Here is a 17,530-nt window from a genome sequence, read left to right on the forward strand (position 1 = left end):
TAGCTTGGTAGTAAAGGATGTTGTGTGCAACATTGGCTCTGTTTCAAATAGTGCAGTTCATAACATAAGTTCTTGGTTTGTAGAAAATAATCTAAATCACAGAAAATATTCTAAATCACTGTAACATTCAGTTTTTACAGTTTCTAACTACAATCTAACAAAACCCAATGTTTCAATTTCACAGAATGGGCATATGATTAGTAAAACTGTAGAGTTCAAATTTCTAGGTGTTCAGGCAGAGTAAACTGTTGTGGAAAGCCCACGTTTAGGATCTTATTCAAGACATAATGCTGCCATTTTTACTGTTCAAATGGAATCTGAAGCAAGTGATCATTCGAAATGAAAATTAGTCTACTTTGCTTATTTTCATTTGCTTGTGCCATACGTTACTATATTTTGAAGCAACTCTTCTCATTCTCAAAGGATATTTTTGGCTCAGAAATGGGCAGTTCGGACAATAAATAGTGTAAGTTTGCGAACATCTAGTAAACCTCTGTTCACTAGTCTGGGTATTCTGACATTGGCCTTTCAATACAGGTATTCTTTACTGTCGTTTCTTGTTAACAATATCAGCTTATTCCCAAGAATAAGAATACTAGGCAGAAATCCGATCTGCATTTGGATCGCACTTTCTTAAATCTTGTGCAGAAATGTGTGCAGTATACTGCTGCATCCATTTTCAGTAAACTACCACAAGAATTCAAAAATCTTAGCAGTAATCCAAGTGCTTTCAAATTGAAACTGAAGAGTTTCTTCGTGGGTCACTCCTTCTATTCTGTTGAGGAGTTCCTTGAAAAATTAAGCTGATTCTTACGTTATATTGCTGATTCTGTTTACTTATGGTTTGACTTTTTTTGGGTTCATAAACAATTTATTTTATCGGTTATTATATTATTTCATGTACTGACACGTTCCATGACCTTGGAGATTTGCTCCTTAGTTTAGTCCTATGGAACTAGGCATGTAAATAAATAAATAAATAAATTTTATATACCATGGATGTTTCTGTCATCATGAACTGTTCAATTAGGTGAATATCTATAAACACCATTGTCAACTATACCTTAAAACCTGTGCCTTAGTTCTTCTACATGCCTTTCAGCACGGCTAAATGTTTCAGGTTCATTATTGAGATATCACACTAATTCCTCTTTATCTAGTTTGCTGAAAATATAAATCCTTCTACTTGTTTAGTTGCCTTTGTGCTTGTAATCTTGCATGGTAATCTTTGCATTCTTTGGCATTGTATTTATTTGGTAAAAGGACTAGTTTTAACATAATGCCAGTGCTAATTCCTTGGAAAAAGTTAAGTGGTTCTCTGAGTGACTTGTTGCCAATGTCTAAAATTTACAAATTATTACTGTAAGAAATTATGACATACTTTTAAAGTAAGCAAATAATTCAGATATATATATATATATATATATATATAATATCTGGAATTAAAGTTAAAGGTGGTACTTTGTATATGAACTGTCTTGTTTAAGGCAGATTCCAAATTAGCATCAGAATACTGCTATCATATATCTCCTGCTTGTACTTCTTACATTTGCTGTCTGTAGCCAGGTGACTGCCGTTCAGGATACAGGTCTCTATGTAGAGACCTGGGTTGGGCAGATGTAAGGGAGGTTCCACTAGTTTGATGAACTTCAAGTTGTAAGAAGCATTCTTCAGGCATTGTGACACTCCTAATAGTTTTGAAACAAGGTTCATTTGTGAAAATCCCCTCTCATATTCTCTGGTGGGTACCAGTATGCAGTTAATCAAGTTTATCAGAAGCAGTATATAAAATTTCTTCCTCACCAAAAATTATTGCAAGATTTTCAAAGTCAGTGAGAAGGGTCTAGTGCTTAAGTGCATGAAGAAGTACCATTTTCTTCTTTTAAAAGTCTATCTTCCATTCACTTTCATAACCTTTCATAAAATAACGTTAGGTCACTAGAGCTATGCACAGCAATAAACCTCTTTTTATTTCCTTTCTGAAGATAAATCCCCTTTAACTATAATTGCTTCTTTGTTTTGAGAGCTTCTTTATAATTTGGGACTCTATTTACCTTCCTCTGTTCAAACACTGAGTTGCATTTTTATTTTCGTGGTAGCAGCATGAAGAGTGATATCATAAGCCTGTGGCAATTAAGGCGGTCGCGTGGCTGGCAGCTGCGATCAGCTGAAGGAATGCATGTGTCAATGAGGCTCATGTGCCAGCTGCGAGGAGCACTGACATGTTCTTACTCTTTGCCACAGTGAACGAGCATTATATAACTTTTAAATGATGTGCTATTTATAATTGTTCTGTTGTTGATTTCACAGAACGTTTATGGGGAGTACTACCCAAGTTGTCTGTAACATTGATTATCATTGTGTAATCACTGCCTATGTTATGTGTTCTTTCCTGAGTGATCTTCAATAAAAATATGATAAACATAGAAGATGTACTTCTTCCACAATAAGAACACGATATTTAGTCGCGAGCCTAACGCACAGTGGGAACACGACATCTGGTGACCCCGACGTGACTATGGCTAAGAAGATGATACATCAGAACCAAGAAAGTAACATTTGTTAGTGGAAACATGACAGATGCACCAGAAACTCCCAAGATCTGAAGACTGGCAGTACGACTACCACCATTCTGGCCTCACAATCCCACGTTATGGTTCGCACAAGTTGAGGTGAGCTTTCTTTCTGCTGGTGTGATACTGGATTCCACCAAGTTTGCATTGGTAGTGAGCCAATTAGACCATTGATACGCTGCCAAAGTACAGGATATTCTAACTTCGCCACAGAGGCCTACATGAAACTCAAGACTGAGTTAATTCAACGAGTATCTGCCTCGCAAGAGGAGAGGGCACACCAGGTTCAAACACAGGAGGACATTGGAGACAAATACTGTCTAAATACCTTCGTCACTTGAGGAGCAAAGTCAATGCAGGCACGGTCCTGGATACGCTACTTTGTATATTATGGAGCAGTAGATTGCCGGCCCAAGTGAAAGCCATCGTCGCGTCACAAACCCATATGCTGCTTGACACCATAGCCGATCTCGCCGACCGTATTGAAGGTGCATTTGTACCCACTTCCTATTCTGATTCACTGATGGTGTGTTCCAGTGCTTTGTTGGGAACTAATCCCAACTACAATAGTCTCACGAATAAAGTGGAAACACTTAACAAACAGCTGAATGAGAACTTATTAAGCAAGGTTGATACCCTCAGTAGACGAATGAATTGCTCGCTGACCGGAACATTAAAGGACAGTTCCAATGGAGATCCTGAAGCTACTCTTTATCATGTGTACATGCCTCTGGTGATGCACTGCCTACTAACGTATGTTGGTATCACCAGCGATATGGAGAGCAGGCACGCAAATGAAATCTGCCTTGTGCATATACCGGCAGCAAACATCACACGGAAGTAAACGCACCTGGCAGATCTTCTGTACATCTGTTCTTAACACACTGCAAGGCAGGCTGAAAGTTTTTGATTGACACTGAATCTGACCTCAGCATCCTACCACATGATAAGCTTCATAAATATCATCCGGCTGCCACATTTCAACTGTCGCCCACTAACAATTCTGTGATCACGACTTATGGAGTACAACATTTGGAACTAGACCTCTGACTGAGATGTTCTTTGGTGTGGAACTTCATAGTTGCAGACGTGATGGAGCCAATCATAGGTGCAGACCTCTTGGTGCATTACCACCTGATGCCTGACGTCACCAAAGCTCAGCTGCTGGACACAGTTACAGGGCTGTGCACCACTGGATTCTAGCGCTACACTGTAACTTACGATGCCAAGGTGATCCAGGCTGCAGACAACAGGTACTCTAAGCTGCTAGCATGGTTCCCTGCAATCACAAGGTCTCAGGAGCCCCACAAAAGGTACGTCGTGGTACAGTACACTACATTAATACTATGGCTGGCGCCCCAGTTTTATGCAGACCCAGACGATTAGCTCCTGATTGGTATGCAGTCACTAAGGCAGAGTTTGGTGCTATGCTGGCCAAGGACATTATCCATCCATCTAGTGGGGCTTGGTCGTCACCCCTGCATTTGGTGCCTAAAAAGAATGGCAACTACCGAGCCTTAAACATGAGAACAATTCCAGACCACTATCCAGTGCCTCTCCTAAAGGACTACAATCACACATTGTGTGGCAAACAGGTGTTTAGTGTGTTGGATTGTGCCAAAGCATACATAAAAATTCTGGTTGCTGAGGAAGATATACTGAAGACAGCCATTACAACGCCTTTTGGCTTGCTCGAAAGCTTATTTATGGCGTTTGGCATGAGAACGCCGCACAAACTTGGCAACAATTCCTTGATTCTGTATTGCGAGGGTTACCATGTTGTTCTGCCTACCTAGATGACATACTCGTCTTTTCAGCGTTGCCAGAGGAACATGAGCAGCATCTCATTGAAGTTTTTGAGCACCTCGACAAGTACGGCATTGTTTTGAATGTCACTAAGTGTGTGTTTGGACAACTGGAGATAATGTTTTTGGGTCACCTAATTTCTTCTGCAGGATCGCACCCTTTGCCAGAGAAAGTTAAAGCCATTTTCAATATTCCTCACACAGAGACAGCCAAAAAATCATGTAGATTCCTTGGAATCCTCAAATTTTATTGCTGCCATCTGCCACATGCGGCAGAACTTCAAGAACCACTTACAGCAGCACTGGCCAGTCCGAAAGCAAAAAGCAAAGCACCTGTGCAGTGGTCACAGACAATGATAGACACTTTCAAAACTGCCAAGAAAAGCATAGCTGAGGCAACGTTTCTTGCTCACGCTGCTTTAGACGCATCTCTTGCGCTTGTGGTCGATGCTAGCCAGGTGGCCATCGGTGCAGCATTGCAGCAATATGTTGACAAAGCCTGGCAGCCCCTCGCTTTTTTCTCTTGGATATTATCGCCCACTCAGCAACAATGGAGCACTTATGACCATGAATTGATGACCATTTACGTTTCTGTAAAATATTTCCGAATGCAGCTGGAGGCGAGGGTATTTACAATTATATGGACCATAAACCTCTGACATTCGCCTTCCACCAGAATAACAACAAATGCTCGCCAAGACAGTTTAATCAGTAGGAAGCTATTGCTTAATTTTCCACTGACATTAAACACATTTCTGGGTTGAACAATGTAGGGGCAGACTGTTTCCCATGCGTCAATGCAATCACGGAGACTGTCAACCTCAGACGCCTAGACAAAGAACAACAATCAGATCAAGAACTTGAAAATTGCCTAAAAGATGACACAGCAGGCCTGCAGCTCAAGCTCATTTACGTACCAGGGTCAGACACATAGATATATTGTGACACCTCCAATAACAAAGCTTGCCCATTTGTCCCAGCAGACCTGTGTAAGCAAATATTTAATAACCTCCACCATTTATGTCATCTAGGGGTAAAGTCAATGACGAAGCTTGTATCTGGTCATTACATGTGGCTGGGGATACAAAAAGATTACCGTCAGTGGGCTCGCATGTGTGTCAATTGTCACCACAGCAATATTTCACGTCATGTTCGTGTGCCAGTAGGCAAACTCCCAGACATGACCGAGAGGTTCACCCACGTCCACTTGGATGTTGTGGGACTTTGGGACTTTTAACGCCCTCAGAGGATCAACACTATTTGTTAACTATCATTGATAAATTCGCTCGTTGGACAGAAGCTATTCTGATTGACAACATTTCTGCCGAAACGCTAGCTACCTCATTTTTGTCCCTCTGGGTTGCTCGTTTCGGCTGTCCATTACATATAACAACTGCCAGAGGACACCAGTTCGAGTGTGAAATGTTTACTCAGCTAAGCAAGTTTTGCGGCGCATTACGTCACATAACAACGAATTATCATCCAGCCAGCAATGACATGGTTGAACGGTGGCACCAGTCCCTCAAAGTTTCCCTAATGTTTCACAAATCCAAGTAGACCATGGCTCTTCCTTTAGTTCTACTTGCCCTCTGCAGCATCACTGAAGCAGACCTCGACACATCCGCTGTTGAGTTGGTCTGTGGGGAATCCCTGTGGCTACCAGGTGAGCTTATTCGTCCTGGTGCCTCACCGGGGGACTTATCACAGTTGCCCCAGTTTATAACTCAATTTTGGGATTGGATTTCATACATGCAATCGCATCTGGAATCGCAACATGGAACACCACACATGTTTGTACATAAATAGTTAAAGCATTGCACCCATGTCATGTTACACAAAGACGGCATTAACCAGTGCACACACCACCTTACACTGGACCACATCACATAATAACAAGATGGGACAAAACGATGGACATTACGGTGAATGGAAGAAGGAACACAGTGTCGGTCGACCGAGTTAAACCTGCTTTTTTCTTGGAGGAATCTTTAGATGCATACAGTTCCCTCCACCGACTGGCATTTTCGCCAGCTGATAATCCAGAACCTCATGCATCCCCTTCAACGCAGACCCAGCGTACAACGTGGTACGGACATTGTGTGCACTTTCCGGCCAAATTTAAGGACAGAGTCTGAGGCAGTTACCAACAACAAAAGTGCTCCGCTCTCCTGTGGGGGGCTGTGTGGTGACTAAGATGGTCACGTGGCTGGCAGCCCCGATCAGCTGACAGAATGCGTGTCAACGAGGTTCGCGTGCCGGCCACGAGGAGCATTTACATGTATTTACTCCTTGCCATGGTGTGCGAGCATTCCATAACTTTTAAACAATGTGCTACATTATAATTGTTCCATTGTTGACTTCACAGAACATTTCTGGGCAGTTCTACACACGTTTTCTGTAAAATTCCATTGGTTATCATTGTGTAACCACTGCATATGTTATGTGTTCTTTCCTGAGTGATCTTCAATGAAGACATGATAAACATAGAAGACATACTTCTTCCACAATAAGAATGTGATAGTTAGTTACAAGCCTAATCCACAGTGGGAATGCGACAAGCCTATAGTTCTAAACAAAGGCCAGATAACTCATTTGCACATTAAACCTGGATTCATAATAATGTAAACACTGGTGGTTATTTTTAGAAGACTTTCATACATTTTCCTATCAGTGTTGTCTCTGTTAACAAAAGTGACATGTGAAACTATTGCCTCATAATTTTGGAAACTGCTGAAATCTTTCTAAAGCTAGAGGTAACCCACTGAGTGCCAAAAATCCTGCCAATTTTAAGAGTTTAGGTTCTTAGTTCTCTTGAAGTTTGGGGAACTTGTGGTAGAGGAGATACAGACAAAATCTGACATTATCTGCTTTTGCTAATAATGCTACTGAGGTATGATTTTTCTACTATTTAATATAAATAAAATGTAGCTTTCTTGACCCTCTGTGGATTCGAACAGTGAAAGGGGACACATCACTGAGGTGATCTTTGGAAGCTCAGCACTGATATTATCTATCAAACTACCCTATATACCCTAAGTTTATATAAATACTAAATGTTCTGTAAGTAATGTATGTATACCCTGACATATCACATATTACTACAAAAGTTTCAACAGATGAAAAATAAGTAATTAAATTCCAGACAGAATTTTAGGTATTATCGTTTGTTGCAGTATGATGCTTCCAGCTTTGGGAGGAAAGGAGGTGGTGGAGAGTATGAAGTTCAGACTGGTTTTGGATGGTCAAATGGAATAATCCTCGAGCTCCTGAAAAAATATGGCCAAGTACTAGAAGCTACACCCAAAACAAACAACCATGGTAAGTATCTTAGGTCTGTTAACAGTAAATAAATGCATAGTTGTCCCTTCCATTTCTAGTCCTCAAAATAATTTTCTCCTAAAAGGCAAAGGAGAATAATTATACTTCCATTTGCAAAAGAGGAAACTGTATAGTGACAGAATAAAAGAATGAGGAAAAGCAACCACGTACCAGCAGCTGATTACTGTGTGGCACACATACACATATAACAAGAGAGACATGTTGTCAGCTTTTGAGCTACCAGTTTTTTCCATTTTAAATACACGCTCACAGGGTCACTTCACCCCAAAACACACAATAAATCAAGGATTTGTAACCCTCTATTTCAGATTTTCACAAAATTTTGGACATTTACTTATACTTATAACACAGGAACTTCTGCTAAATCTTTTTGGTCTCAGACTTCAACTTTATTTTATATCAAATTTTAAATTTAGTGATTTCTCATAATTGGGCTCTGCAAGAATGTCAGTGCAAAATGGTAGTTATCTACAGAAATGCACATAACTCAGGTGTTTAAGAAGCTTTTGATTTAGAATTTTTTTCAGAAATTAAGTAAGGCATATAGTTAACAAATATTGAGTTATTGAAGCAGAAAAGTTACAAAGAAAACTTAAAAAAATACTAATGTATGTCAATTTTCGATTTCAGAAAAATTGTGAGGATGTGGAAAAATGCTTATATCACATTTCTACAACCTGCTGCAAACCTGATTTTGGTCTTCAATAATCCACTATATCATAAGCTACATAATAAAATGAAAATTTGAATGGGTCTTCTGGTAATTGACATACACATCTGAAATCAGATACTTTTTTCTGTGTTGGGAAAGATTCACTCTAAGTTCATTAACCCACTGTCTCACTGCCTCAGATGCAAGGGTATCAAATCATCATATTTAAGTATAACTCATTCTAGGCTACCAAGTTAACTTAAGTGTGAAAATCTATGTCATTTCATTGGACTAATTCAGAAATTTTTCTAAGACTATAATATATATGATTTATGCATTCAGCCAATTACCTGCCCACAGTGATAAGAAAAGTGTTCTTAGACAATAGTAGCTTGCTTGAAACTTTTATAGGCACAAAAACAACACAACAATGGCTGAAATTCATTGTTGAGAATAACTGACATGCAACAATTAGTCTATTTGGCCTCAGTTCCTCTTTGTCTTTAGGTTCGATCTGTTCATGGTGCGGCCCTATCATTTCTCTTGTCTAAAGTATGTTTTTAAGTGAATTAGTGCTCAATTAATTGCAATGGAAAATGCATATTTACTAAAACACCATTTCATTTGACAACCTATACCTTGGTAAAAACTCCACAAAAAACAGAATAGCTGAGTGAAGACCAATGAGACTTAATATTGCTGCAATCCAATATGAGCTTTCTGCAACATCAAGCGAGTGCAACTATATGTGGACGTGAGAAATACTACTACTTAAAAGTTTCTGAAAATTTTCAAAGGACTTGTTGTGTTCCTTTCAAAAAACACATACAAACAGAGGACAGTTTCCTTGTCTTTGTATAAAACATTAGGTGCTAAATGAATCTATGTAAAACCAGGCCAAAAACTGTGCACAACATGTTATAAGATTTGTGAACAGAAAACAGACATCAGTGATAGAAATGATGGTGATGCAGATGACCCAGAGATGACATTTCTCGAATCAGTACTAAAAAGTCAAAGTATTGAGGATGCAAATAAAACTGTACATGATTTGGGGTGCTCTCCCTTAAAACTTCGCTCCATTCCAAATCACAGCAAGGCTTCATATGGCAGAAAGAAGCGAGAAAGAGTGAAGTATGTTTTGGAAAGAAAACTATGCCAGGCATTGGATTGCAGTACTGAAAATTCTGACCATAGAGAAGAAAAGTTTCGTGATGAAACTGTTTTTTGATGCTATGATATTGTTAATGAAAGAAATAGTGGATAGCATAAGAGTACCTGAAAAAACTGAAATTTGAACTTTAGCTCCACTCTCTTGGTCAAAATGAAACATAATGAAACTTCCTGGTGGATTAAAACTGTGTGGCATACCGAGACTTGAACTCTTGACCTTTGCCTTGTGCGGGCATGTGCTACACCAACTGAGCTACCCAAGCAAGACTCATGACCCATCTTCACTGCTTCAGTTCTGCCAATACCTCATACTTCACAGAAGCTCTCCTGGAGAAAACTTAATGTCAGAATTCAATGTTAGTGAATACATGGTTCAACAAGCAAGGGAACTGAAAACAGAAATGGGTATATTATCAATTCCTAAACCAAAAAGATGGAAAGTTATAGCTGATAAAGTGGTAAAGATTGTCACTGATTTCTATCAAAATAATGAAAATACTGAAATTTTACTAGGAGCAAAAGACAAAGTTAGTGTTCAGAAGAATGTGTGTATGCAAAAAAGACTCATCCCTTGCAACTTAAGAGAACTGTACTCTTGTTTAAAATGGGAGAATTCAAACATTAACATTGGCCTCTCTAAATTTTTTTCACAAAGACTGAAGTGGTATATTTTAGCTGATGCTGCCAGCACTCATTCAGTGTGTATGTGTGTGTGTGTGTGTGTGTGTGTGTGTGTGTGTGTGTGTCCACCAAAATGTAAAACTGCTTTTGGATGTGGAACACACTTAAGAAACATACAGAGAACATATAAAATTTCCTTTATGTGACTCTGAAAGCTATGATTGCATGCTTAACCATAGTCCCAGTGATGACAAACTATCAGAATTATTAAGACAAAAATTAGCTTACAAAGATCCTGATGATGACATTGAGTTCAGCCAGTGGGTAAACACAGATCATTGGGCAGAATTGGTAAAGAAGTCTTCAAGTGTTGGTGAATACATAGACTTGTTGCTAACAAAATTGCATGCACTCATTTACATCTAAGTGTCAGTCAAAATCATTGAAAAAATTTAAAGAAAATCTAACACCAGAACAAGCAATTCTGTTAATGGACTTTGCTGAAAGCTACAGTTGTGTAATTCAGAATGAAACTCAGAGTTACTACTGGACAAGAAGCAGCTGTACAATGTACATGTGTGTTTATGTAGTAAATGAAGACAGAAAATTGGTAACAGTGAACAATGCTGTCCAGAAAGAAATGGATAAGTGGCTGGCAGAGCATTACCCACAAGTGAAGAAAGTGCAGTATTTCACTAATAGACATGCTGCTCAATATAACAATACAAAAATCTTTAAAAATTGTATGAGCATGATAACAATTTTTCTATTGATGCTATTCCTTTTTTGCTGGTATCCATGGTAAATATGTGCCCGATGGTTTGGGAGGAACTATAAAACTTGTATTGAGAAGACTATTTCATTGGATACATAAAAAATCTACTTACAAAGTGGTGGCAGAACACACACATAAAAGATGGTTGTAATGGTCAAGCTTTTGGAGCCAGTGTCTCCTGCTTTTGGCAGAAGGGTTGAAGGAAAAGGAAGAAGGGGTGAAGGAAAGAACTGTTAAAGGTCTAGGATAAGGGCTAGATTTTGGGAAAGTCACCCACAACTGCGGTTCAGGGGAAACTTACCATACAGGATGAGAAGGAACAAGTGATTGATGGGGACTGCATTGGATGAGATTTGAAAAACTAAGATTAGATTAGATTAATACTTGTTCCATAGATCATGAATACGACACTTCGTAATGATGTGGAACGTGTCAGGTTAATAAAAGATGTCTGTACAAGATATTACATTACACAAAATATTGCATGAAGGAGTTGTCATCTAGTAATTCTTTTAATTTATTTTTAAATATTAGTTGACTATCTGTCAGGCTTTTGATGCTGTTTGGTAGGTGACCAAAGACTTTTGCGGTAGCATAGTTTACCCCTTTCTGTGCCAAAGTCAGATTTAACCGTGCATAGTGAAGATCATCCTTTCTCCTGGTGTTATAGCTATGCACACTACTATTACTTTTGAACTGGGTTGGATTATTAACAACAAATTTCATAAGTGAATATATATACTGTGAGGTTACTGTGAGGATCCCTAGATCCTTAAATAGATGTCTGCAGGATGACCGTGGGTGGGCTCCAGCAATTATTCTGATTACATGTTTTTGAGCAATGAATACTTTTTTACTCAACGATGAATTACCCCAGAATATGATGCCATATGAAAGCAGTGAATGAAAGTAGGCATAGTAAGCTAATTTACTGAGATTCTTATCACTAAAATTTGCAATAACCCTAATAGCATACGTAGCTGAACTCAGATGTTTCAGCAGACCATCAATGTGTTGCTTCCAGTTTAACCTCTCATCAATGGACACACCTAAAAATTTTGAAAATTCTACCTTAGCTACAGACTTCTGTTCAAAGTCTATATTTATTACTGGAGTTGTGCCATTTACTGTACGGAACTGTATATACTGTTTTTTATCAAAATTTAAAGAGAGTCCGTATGCTGAGAATCACTTAATAATTTTATGAAAAACATCACTTACAATTACATCACTTAGTTCTTGGTTTTTGGATGTTATTACTATACGTGTATCATGAGCAAAAAGAACTAACTTTGCATCTTCATCAATGTGGAATGGTAAGTCATTAATGTATATCAAGAACAGTAAAGGGCCTAAGACCGAACCCTGTGGGACCCCGTACTTGATATCCCCCCAGTTTGAGGAATCAGCTGTTGTTTTAACATTACATGAACCACTTATTTCAACTTTCTGCATTCTTCCAGTTAAGTATGAATTAAACCATTTGTGCACTGCCCCCCACAAACCATAATGATTTAGCTTATCTAAAAGAATTTCATGATTTACACAATCAAAGGCCTTTGAGAGATCACAAAAAATACCAATGGGTGATGTCCGGTTATTCAGAGCATTTAGTATTTGATCAGTGAAAGCATATATAGCATTTTCTGTTGAAAAGCCTTTCTGAAAACCAAACTGACATTTTGTTAGCACTTTATTTTTACAAATACGGGAGGCTACTCTTGAATACATTCCTTTCTCAAAATTTTTTGATAGAGCTGTCAGAAGAGAGATTGGGCAATAGTTGTTGACATCCAATGTATCCCCCTTTTTATGCAATGGTTTTACAATGGCATATTTCAGTCCATCGGGGAAAACACCCTGCTCCAAAGAGCTATTACATACGTGGCTGAGAATCCTACTTATCTGTGGGGAACAAGCTTTAAGTATCTTGCTGGAAATGCCATCAATTCCGTAAGAGCTTTTACTTTTCAGTGAGTTTATTATTTTACTGATTTCAGAGGGAGTTGGTGGAAATACAGTGGTTTCAAACTGCACAGGTATGGCCTCTTCTATTAGAAGCCTTGCCTCTTCTAGTGAAGATCTAGATCCTATTTTCTCCACAACATTTAAAAAATGAATATTGAAAATATTTTCAATTTCTGATTCTTTGTTAGTACACTTGTCATTCAGTTTTAAGGCACTAAAGTCTTCCTGTGCTCTTGGTTGCCCTGTTTCCCTTTCAATAACATTCCAAATTGCTGCTGAGAGCAGAAAGGTGGAAAAGAAAGTAATATGCAGACAGAGATTGCTGCTTATACATCATCCATGAGTTAATAAGAGTGCATTGTAAGTAACAGAGGCAGGAAGGGCAGTGAAAAATAGATGGGAAAGACAATGAAAGATGTAGAAAACTAAAACGGAGTGAGGCAAAGAGTAGCTACAGTGAATAAATGCTCAGATGGAAGAAATTAACGTAAATTATGGCCAGGTGAGTGGTAAGAACCAAGGACATGTTGTAGTGCTAGTTCCCACTTGTGGAGTTCTGAGAGACTGGTGTCTGGGGCAAGAATCCAGGTGTTGCGTGTGGTGAAACAGATGCTGAGGACGTCATGTTGTAGAACATGCTCTGCAAGAGGATATTGCGAGCTACCAGTATACACCCTCTGCCTTCCCATTCATCCTAACTGATAATTTTGTGGTAGTCACACCAATGTAGGAGCCAAACAGTGTTTACATAACAGCTGGTATATGAGATGTTGTTTCGTAGGTGGCTCTCCCTTTGATAGTATATGTTTTGCTAGTTACAGGGCTGTTATAGGTGGTGGTGGGAGGTTGCGTAGGGCAAGTCTTGTAGCAGGGCCAGTCACAGGGGTAGAAGCCATAGGGTAGGGAGATGAGTGCAGAAGGAGCATAGGACCTGACAAGAATATTGCGGAGATTGGGAGGATGACAGGAAGCTATTCTAGGTGTGGTGAGCAAAATTTCAGACAGAATGGATCTCACTTTAGGGCATGATTTTAGGAAGTGATGGCCCTGTTGAAGTAGCTGATTAACACATTACAGACCAGGATAATACTTAGTCACAAATGGTGTGCTCTGAAGCTGTTTTTTGGAAGGATAATCAGTACACGGGTTGGATCTAATGGTCTAAGAAATCTGCTTTTAACTAGGCTGGTGGGGTAATTATGTGCAGTGAAGGCTGGGGTGAGAATGGTGGTGTATTGCCGTGAAGAGTCTGCATCAGAACAAATATGTTTGCCCCAGATGCCAAGACTGTATGGAAGGGAACATGTGACATGGAAAGGATAGCTGGCAACTATCAAACTGATGTTGATCTTGTCCTCACTGAAGGCCAGCTAAACAATTCCATCCACATCAAACCTACCAACAAACATATTTTAACAGTTGCCATCCTTTCCATGTCAAACATTCCCTTCCTTTCCTCGCATAAGCCTTGGCACCCAAAGCAAACATATTTGTTCAGATGCAGACTCTTTACAGCAATACACCATCATTCTCACCTCCACCTTCACTTACCATAACTACACCACCAGCCCAGTTAAAAAGCAGATTTCGTGGGCCAACAATACAATCCTGGTACTGCTGATCCCTCCTAAAAACAACTGGGGGGCACACCATTGCTGACTCAGTATTATCATGGTCTGGACTGTATTAATAAGCTACTTCAACAGGGCCATGACTTCCTAAAATCATGCCCTGAAAAGAGATCCATTCTGTCTGAAATTTTGCCCACCACACCTCTAGGTGCAATATTCTTGTCTGACCCAATGCTCCTTCTGCACCCATCTCCCTACCCTATGGCTCCTACCCCTGCAACCGTCCCTGCTACAAGACTTGCCCTATGCACCCTCCTACCACCACCTATAACAACCCTGTAACTGGCAAAATGTGTACTATCAAAGGGAGAGCCACCTGTGAAACAACATGTCATATACCAGATCTTACGGAAGCACTGTTCAGCTTCTACATCAGTATGACTCCACCAAATTATCAATTAGGATTAATGGGCATAGGCAGAGGGTGTATACTGGTAACTTGCAATATATTGTTACAGAACTTGCTCTGCAACATGACATTCATGACCTTGGCACCTGTTTCACCACACGCACCATCTGTATTCTGCCCCCAGACAGCAGTTTCTCAGAACTCCGAAGGTGGAAACTAGCTCTATAACATGTCCTTGGTTCTCGCCACCCACTTTCTTGTGATTCTTGAGACATTAGGATAGTAACTTCTGAAAAGCTTTCCTTGGTTTTTTCATTCAATGAAGATGCCCCACAATGGACATGCATTCATTCTCAATAAAATTCTTTTTTAACAGACTTGTATAATGACAGATGGTGCTTTGCCTTCATCAAAAATGTCTGAGATGAAGAAGGAGATGTTTAACTACTATTTCTCCATGCACCTGGACCAGCAGTGTCATTCTTATAGCCTGTGAAGGAAGACTTGTGTTTTGTGCTTTTTGAAAACATTTTATGGGCTGTTGGTGTACCTAAATCAACATCACTGGGCAGAATGTATTACTTTAATGAGTCAATGCATCATTCTCTGGCAATGTTTCAGCTATTGTTTTACTTGCCAGCTTCAGGCAAAGTATCAAGTTCACATCTCGTCCAGATCTTTATAGCCTCTGGATGATGGACTTCTCTGCATCCTTGGCACATGGTGGGGGGCAGCTGTGAGTGCCAAGTCCTGGCACCTCATCTCAGTGCGGCCTCTTTATTCCATCCACTGCCACCAATCTGCCTCCATTGGTGTGATCTCATCATATTCTTGCTAATGTTGTGTTCCATGTGGGGCTGTGTTCGAAGCCTCTATCCTGGTTAACTAGGTTATCACTGACTCGTATCTCCACTGCCTCTTTAATAATAGACTCCCAGAAACACAGCATCTTGGTTTGTTCAAACTCAAACATGTGTTCCTCACTGAGGCTGTGCTCTGCTAGTGTGGATTTTCCACATGTTCAGAGATGTTTTATGTGATGCAATGCTGTGTCTGTCTGATATATTGTTTTCAACATTCACAGGAAATACTGTAGACACCATGTGTTATTAGACCCAAGTTGTCGTTCTTTGAGTCAAGCATGTTCCTAATATTTGCTGGAGGATGAAGATGGTTTTAATCTTGTTCTTCTCCAGTATCCTAACAGTCTCTCACATGGGCAGCCCTGTGTATGGGAGGAACACCAAGCCCTTGTTGTTCTCTTCTTCCTGTAGGTCCTCCTCCTCCTTCTTCTCACTCATTATGGGAGTACATCTAATCTGCATTTTGGTGTAGCCATTCTTCTGGAAGGTTTTCTTCAGATGTTGAACCTCAGTAGATAAACTGCCCTTGCTGCATAGGTGGACAGGGGTAGTGAGCATGGATTTCTGTTGTGCTGGGTGAAGGCAACTGTTGGTGTTGGGATACAGGTATGTGTGTGTTTTCTTTTGGTAGACCAAATGTCACAGTGTGCCATCTGTTTTCTTCTTTATTAGCATATCAAGGAAGGATAGGCACAAATTTTCTTCTAATTCTATTGTGAACTTGATATTATTGTTCATGCTGTTCAGATGGTTGAGAAATTCCATTAGTGTCCTCACTGTATGGCCTGACTGCAAGAGTATTGTCCACCCATCAATAAAAGACCTTGGGTTTAAGGTGTGCTGTTTCCAAGGCAATATCTTTGAAGTGTTCCATGTACAGGTTGGCAATACAACTTACATCCACATGGGAAATATGTGGTTGTGAGTGCGTGCCAGAATAATTCCACTGTGTCTTTGCCGAAATGAATCTCCATTAGTTTTAAGGAGTCCTCTAGTAGTACCCTCATGAGGAGGGATGTGATGTCAAAGCTGACCAAAATATCATTTTGGTCTAGACACCACTACTTGAGTGTCTTAATAAACTCCATGGAATTCTTGATGTGGTGGGGACATTTACCCATCAGAGGCCTGAATAGTTGTGCCAGGTGTTTGGCTATATCATAGGTAAGAGAATTTATCAAGTCTACTATTGGGTGTAGCCATGTATGGAAGTGAAACATGGACGTAAATAGTTTGGACAAGAAGAGAATAGAAGCTTTCAAAATGTGGTGCTACAGAAGAATGCTGAAGATTAGATGGGTAGATCACATATCTAATGAGGAAGTATTGAATAGGATTGGGGAGAAGAGAAGTTTGTGGCACAACTTGACCAGAAGAAGGGATCGGTTGTTAGGACATGTTCTGAGGCATCAAGGGATCACCAATTTAGTATTGGAGGGCAGTGTGGAGGGTAAAAATCATAGGGAGAGACCAAGAGATGAATACACTAAGCAGATTCAGAAGGATGTAGGTTGCAGTAGGTACTGGGAGATGAAGAAGCTTGCACAGGATAGAGTAGCATGGAGAGCTGCATCAAACCAGTCTCAGGACTGAAGACCACAACAACAACAACAACAACAACAACTATTGGGTATAGTGGTACCTCCTTCTTGTAAATCTTGGGGAGGCCATATAACCATGGGGGAATCAGAGCTCTAAGTTAAATCCTTTTTACCAGGTCCTGGTCCAGACCTGAATTGATGAGAAGACTGATGGTCTTTCTGCTCACAGATGTTGTATCA

At 39.8% G+C, this 17,530-nt stretch overlaps 1 protein-coding gene across 1 annotated transcript in view; it reads left to right on the plus strand.

Annotated features, from left to right (window-relative positions):
• LOC126191134 (trehalase-like) overlaps positions 1-17,530 on the plus strand; it is a 361,034-nt gene that overhangs the window by 303,571 nt on the left and 39,933 nt on the right. The window contains exon 6 of the mRNA XM_049931884.1: positions 7,552-7,696. Coding sequence (XP_049787841.1) covers positions 7,552-7,696 — 145 coding nt within the window. The remainder of the gene's footprint in view (positions 1-7,551; positions 7,697-17,530) is intronic.

This window comes from Schistocerca cancellata, chromosome 6, assembly GCF_023864275.1.
Source record: "Schistocerca cancellata isolate TAMUIC-IGC-003103 chromosome 6, iqSchCanc2.1, whole genome shotgun sequence".
Classification (NCBI taxonomy): domain Eukaryota; kingdom Metazoa; phylum Arthropoda; class Insecta; order Orthoptera; family Acrididae; genus Schistocerca; species Schistocerca cancellata.